The sequence below is a fragment of the Camelus dromedarius genome, chromosome 12 (assembly GCF_036321535.1).
Source record: "Camelus dromedarius isolate mCamDro1 chromosome 12, mCamDro1.pat, whole genome shotgun sequence".
Classification (NCBI taxonomy): domain Eukaryota; kingdom Metazoa; phylum Chordata; class Mammalia; order Artiodactyla; family Camelidae; genus Camelus; species Camelus dromedarius.
This window is the reverse complement of record NC_087447.1, coordinates 2,442,469-2,448,939: the sequence shown is the minus strand read 5'-3', so window position 1 is coordinate 2,448,939 and position 6,471 is coordinate 2,442,469. Positions and strand designations below refer to the sequence as shown.

General features: G+C 58.4%; 1 protein-coding gene across 1 annotated transcript; it reads left to right on the top strand.

Annotated features, from left to right (window-relative positions):
• Positions 1–561: 561 nt before the first annotated feature.
• On the top strand, positions 562–2,268 carry MRGPRG (MAS related GPR family member G). The gene has a single exon (XM_031447395.2). It carries the CDS (start codon positions 694–696, stop codon positions 1,588–1,590), a length of 897 nt encoding a protein of 298 aa, XP_031303255.1. The 5' UTR covers positions 562–693; the 3' UTR covers positions 1,591–2,268.
• The last annotated feature ends 4,203 nt before the right edge of the window (positions 2,269–6,471 follow it).

Here is a 6,471-nt window from a genome sequence, read left to right as displayed (position 1 = left end):
CAGCAGCACACACATGTGTAGGCGTCTCACCGGAGGACCCAGGACCCTGTCACCAAAGTCCCCACCCCTCCTGGGCTTCCAGAGAAGCCCACGCCCGAGTCCCAGGGCTGAAGCCCTGCGGGGGCCACAGAGCAGACAGGCCTGGGGTGTCCCTTCCCTCACCCTCCCCGCCCCCCGCTGCCCTCCCCCAGGACCTCTCCCCGCCCCTTCTTCAGGCCGATGCAGGACAGTGTGCGTGGGGCCATCAAGGACCCTGCCCAGCGGAGCCTCTGGAGGTGGCCCAGCAGGAGTGCGGTCCAGGCCCTCCAGGGCGGGAAGCCACGTGTGGGTCCCTGATGGAGGAGGCCCCGCACACGCGTCCATCCACGCAAGCGCCCGCCTTGCCTGAGAGACCCAACCTCTTCGACATCATGCCCTGGTGCCTGGCCTTGTCAGTCTCTGCAGTCACCCTCACCTCCCAGCCCCGGGCGGGCCGCCCACCTGGCCCGCGTCGTCATCACATCTTAGCGAATCCTCCTTTCATGAGAAGGTCCTGAGGCCCGAAGGGCTGGACCTGGGCCAGGAAGGGGCCCGAGCTGGAGGCGCGTCTACCTGGCTGCACCAGCACGGCAGCGCCTTCCCACGCGGGGACTCCGGCAGCAGCATCTGTCCCCTCCTTCCAGGGTCCCTCCGGCCGCCCGTGAGCCAGCCAGCATGTTGGGGCTCTGGAGGACCTTCAACAGTGTGGTTTCCTACATCACCCTTGCCGTCAGCCTCGGGGAGCTGGTAGGGAACGGGCTGGTCCTCTGGCACCTCGGCTTCCACATGAAGAAGGGCCCCTTCTCCGTCTATGTCCTCCACCTGACCACCGCCGACTTCCTGTTCCTGGGCTGCCAGGTGGCCGTCTGGGCCGTGCAGGCCGCCCTGGGAGGCCAGGGCGGCCTCTACCTCACCGTCCCCTTCGTGGCCTTCTCCGTGGGGCTCTGGCTGTTGGCGGCCTTCAGCGCCGAGCGCTGCCTCTCCGACATCTTCCCCACCTGCTACCAGGGCTGCCGCCCCAGACACACAGCAGGCATCGTCTGTGGCCTGATCTGGGCCCTCACCCCGCTGACCGTGCTGCTGCCCGCCAACGCCTGCGGCCAGCTGCCGGGCGGCACGCGCCTGCAGACCTGCCCTTGGTTCCACACAGCCAGTGTCGCGTGGCTGCTGACCCTGGCCTGCGGGGCCTCCGTGGCCGGGCTGGTCCTCTTCATCTGGGTGGCCTGCTGCTCCCAGCGGCAGCTCCCCCAGTTCTACGGTGTCGTCCTGGGCTCCGTGCTCCTGTTCTTCTTCTGCGGCCTCTCCTACATCTTGTACTGGATCCTGAGCAGCAGCCTGGACCTCCTGCTGTCCTGGGTCCCCATGCAGTCCTTTTTACGCCAACCGTACTCGCTCTCCCCACTGCCCACGCTCCTGGCCTGCATCCACTGCAGCTCCAAGCCACTCATCTACTTCACGACAGGCCGGCAGCCAGGCAAGCGAGAGCCACTGCGGGAGGCTCTCCAGCGGTCCCTGGGGGAGGGGGCCCCGCTGGGGGCCGGGGAAGTGTCTCTGCCCATGGGCCGCGTGTAGAGGCCTCCCGGGCCCTCCCCGACCCCTCACCAGACCCTCCAGGACAATGTCGTCCCTGCCCCAACCCTGGCTCAGTTGCCCTGGGGATCCAAGGGCTGGGGACAGAGTGAGAGCTGCGGTCCTGGTCCCCCCATGCCCAGCCCGCTTGGGCCGGGGAAGCCTGAGGATGAGACCAGATACACGGCAGGCAAACCGGGAGACCCCAGGACAGGCACCTGTGGGCAGAGCCCTCATCCCCAGCTCCTGCCTCCTCTCCTGCCACCAACTGGGGGCCAGGGTGGAGGGGAGGCAGCCCCCGAAGGCCCCGTGGGGGGTTGGGTGGATCAGAACCCAGGCTCTGGCTGGGCCAGGGGCTGTCCTCACTGGGGCCGCGCTGAGCCTCTTCCTACAGGCTTCTCCCCCTGCCCCAGCTGCCCAGTGACCCCACCCAGGGCCTGCCCAGCAGTCTCTCCACAGGCCACCAGATGGCGCTGCTTCCTCACCAAATGCACCAAAAGTGCACCAGCAGAAGAGGGTTCACGGGCTCAGCCCTTCCAGCCCCGCCGCCCACACCGGGGCTCCTGGATACCTGCTGCCTGGAGGGCATTCTTGCCCCTCCATTCCATCTTCAACTTCCCCTCCTCCCAGAATCCTCCACCCTTCGCCCCCACCCATCCTTGCCCACCCCTGCAGACCCTGCCAGGCCAGTGTTTGCCCTCCCTTGGGGCTTTCCTTGTGAGGGAGGGAGGGAGGGAGGCGGGTGGGGAGGGAGGGGACAGAGGTAACTGAAGCCATTCCTTTTAATTTTCAAAGCACAAATCATTTTATATGTTTCTGATGATTAAAAAAGAAACAGTTCATAGCCATCGTCAAGACTTTCAAGCCCTACAGAAAATATTTAAGAGATAAATCACCAGAACTCTTTGGACTCAAAGGAAGACATTTTGGGGGTAGAACCCTCCGATCATGTTTGCTTTTTAATAGAGGCCCGCAGAAATTTCCATTTTTACCAGAATGAAGAGATTCTATACACGTTACATGAACCCTGCTACAATAAAGCGTTTGACAACTACGGGAGAATTGGTTTTAAAAGTTGTCTTTTGTCGGGGAAGGTAGAGCTCAGTGGTAGAGCGCATGCTTAGCGTGCAGGAGGTCCTGGGTTCAATCCCCAGTGCCTCTATTAAAATAAATAAATAAATACAGAAACCTCATTACCTTTCCCCCAAAACAAAAAAACTTACAAAAAAAAAAAAAAAAAACAACCAAATGTTTTTTTTTAAGTTGTCTTTTTTTTTCACTAGAGAACGTATGTGTTATTCATTCTGGGAACATTGGGGACAATTAAGAAATGGAAAGAAGAAAGTCTTACCTGTAGCCACCCCTGCCAACCCAAAAACACCTTTGCAGGTTGTCTGTCCCTGCCTGGGAAGGACAAGGTTCTGACCACACCGGCTTACCCAACCTGGTCTCCCCAGACTGTGCCCTTAAGACAGGATGATTCCAAATGAGAGAGGCCAGGGTTCCAGCCATCTAAAAGCTGTCCAGCAGGCTTAGAGAGGAGGGTCAGGGACCCCAGCCTTAGCTTTGAGGGGTGGGGTGGGGAAGAGCCATCTATCCTTGGGACCACTTCATGCTGGACTCCAAGGAGGAGTGTGGCTTCCTTCCTGGAAGGGCTGGAAATGGGAAGATGGCAGGGGGAGGGAGGCAGCCTCAGAGACCCTTCCAGCATCAGCCTCATCTTCCCAGCCCCAAGAAATAGTTGTGGGGCCCCCTGAGGGGGCCCATTCATCTGTGTCAAGGCGAGGACCGGCGGACAGCCAGGCAGCTGGCAGTGTCTGGGCGCGTGATAAACAGCCCAGTCTAGACAGATGGGCCGTGCAGGACCTCTGGCCCCAGAACCCGCTGCTGGGGTGTACAGATGCCAGCCTGGGCCCAAAAGAGCCAATGTGTCCCCAGCCCTGGAGAAGTGCATGGCCACCTGGGGGCCCAGGCTGTCACACGGCTGGGCTCCCATCCTGCTGGCGCCTCTCCAGCTGGGTGACCTCCTGCACGTCACCTGACAGCAGGGAGCTGGTCTGGAAAAAAAAAAATTCCGAGGCCAAGCAAATCGCCTTCCCGGGACTGGGGAGGGGCAAGGCTGGCAGGCAGGCTGGCAGGCAGGCTGGCAGAGGGCAGGCGGTGCTGAGGCTGTCCTGACCTTCAGAGCCAGCGCATCACCTCTCCTGTCTCCATCTCCATCTCCGGGCCGAGCTCCAGACGTGCCTATCCCGCCCTGAACTCGCACACCCACCGTGCTGTCTGCTCACGTCCCCACTGTTGGCATGTCCTGCTCAGCCATCGGGGTCCATCCTCAAGTCTGTCTGTCCTGTGACACCGGGAGCTTCCTGGCAGTGGATGCCGTGTTCCTCTGACGCACACCTGCCCTGGTCCAAGGCGACCCCCTTGCCCAGAGCATCCTCCCCACCCGCTGCAGGCTGCATTTCCTGCAGTCGTATTTGCACCCCTGTGATTGTCCTTGTGGGAGGGTCTCCCTGGGCAAGGAGGAAGGGCCCGACAAGTATTTGTGGACTGCACGGCCTGGAGACGGTGCTGGATGAATGCGTGATTGCAGGAATGGTGTGTTCAAGAGAATCAACCATGTGGCAGAAAGGGAGCACCACAGAATGGAATCAGACCAGGCTGGTCCTGGGTTCTGGAACCTTCCCCGCCAGCCAAGACCTGACCACTGACTGGATGGATGCCTGAGCAGGAAGTCAGAGAAGAAGGGGCACCCGCTGCCCCTGGCAGAGTCCAGTCCCTCACCTGCCCTGGGCCACGCTCTCCCCTTTCAGCCAGCAAACCCTGAAAGAACCAGCTCCGAACCAGCTCCGGCTGGGCCCTGGGCTGGAGGCGAGGGAGGGGCGTGCCAGGGTGTGGCCCCCACCCCCAGAGGGCTGGGCGTTGGGAGAGGGGACCGAGCCCTCAGCGCCATGCGAAGACGGCCTGTGCAGAGAGGCTCCGTTGTCCCAGTTTGCCCCTGACAGTGGTTAGAGGGCCCGCACACGTCCCAGTGTGGACGGCCCTCACCTTAGGGAAGCAGGGACGAAGGTCACACCTCCCCACCCAGACAGCAGAGGGAGCTTCCCAGCGGAGGGGGTGTCTGCGCTGAATCCTACAAAGCCGCGTGGGGTAAGGAAAGGACTCCACCAGCGGGGGACAGACTGAAAGTTCCCAAACACAGGCACCTGCTGAGGAGAAGAGAAAGACGGGTCGCCCAGAGGAGGCTGTGGCAGCTGGGCCCCGGTGTGGGAGCAGGTGTGCAGCGGGCACAGGGCCGAGGACACCCCGGGGGACACTGGGCATGAGACACACGTGCCACCTGCCACCCAGGTCTGACCCTCCTGCCGGTCGCCTCACACTGAATGTTGGTGGCGCCCGGCAGTGCTCAGGGCTTGGCTGGGTTTTGCTGTCTTTGGAGTTTTTCTCCATATAGATGACGAGTCATTGTGGCAACATTTGTTGGAAAGGCGGCCCTTTTCCATCAGTCGCACGGGTGCCTCGGCTGTAAACCGGTCGGTCGTGTGTGGCAGGTTTGGTTCTGGACTCTGATCCGTGCTGGTCTGTTTGTCTGTCTCTGCACCAGCACCACATTGCCTCGCTCACTGCGCCAGTAAAGCCAGTCATGCAATCAGGTGCTGGAAGGCCTCCAAGTCCGCATTTCCACGTTGCATTTCTGTATACATTTTAGAACCAGCTTGACAATTTCTTCAAATCCTCCTGGAGGTTTGACCGGGATTGCACTGAGCCCCTTCAGTTACTCTAGAAAAATTCTTGGGGAACCGACATCTTATCAACATGAAGTTTTCAGTTAATGGGTCTTTGACTTCTGTCAGCTACTTTTGTAGTTTTCAGTGTAGATACGGTGTTCGTATTTTGTAAAATTTATACCTAGGTATTTGATGCTACGTAAAATTATCTTTTAATTTCGTTTTCCAGTTGCTTGTTGATAGGTTAGTGGTTTTTTATATTGATCTTGACTTTTTATGTGATCTAACACCTATCCCGCCAACTTGCTAAACTCCCCAAGTAGCTCTAACAGGCTTCTGCAGCCCACTTAGGCTGTCTGCGTGCAGGATTATGTCATTTGCAAATGGGTAGTTTTATCACTCCCTTTCTGGTCTTTATGCCTTTTACTTGCTTTTCGTTCTCTGTTTCCTTTTCTTTCTTCGTCACACCGGCTGGGACTTCCCATATGATGTCGAGCAGAAATGGTGAAAACGGACACCCTCGCCTTACTCCCAGCCCTCTGGGGAATGTGCTCAATACTAGATGTGGTGTTGGCTGGGGCCTTTTTCTATATGCCCTTTATCACACGGATGTAATTTCCAGCTACTCCTAGAGAGTTTATCTGAGAGTTTGGCATCTTTTTTTAAGCCATGCGTGGGTAGTAAGTTGTATCAGGTGCTTTTCTTCATTTGTTAAGATGCCCACACGGCGTTCCTCCTTTAGCCTGTTACTGCTGTGAACTGCGCTGATTTACTTCCCGACGCCGACCTCGCAGCCCTCGGATAAACCCCCCTTGGCCGTGGCGTTACTACCCCTCCTGGAGTTGGTGGACTTGCTTTGCTAGTCTCTCGATACAAGCACGTGCATTTCCATTTGTGGGACATGCTGGTCTCTGGCTTATTTTCCCGTAACATCCTTGTCGGTTCGCCATGTCAGCTCCTCCCTGCTGCTCTGTGGAAATTTGGGAAACACCAGCGCCACTTCACCAGAGAAGCCAGCTGGGTCTGGAGTCTTTGTGAAAGGAGTGTAAACACAGTTGCAGTTTCTTTAACAGCTATAAGGCTGCTCAGAGTGTCTTTTTCTTCTTGCAACCATTTTAGAAAGGCTTGTTTTTCAGGGGTTTTTTCCCATTTCACC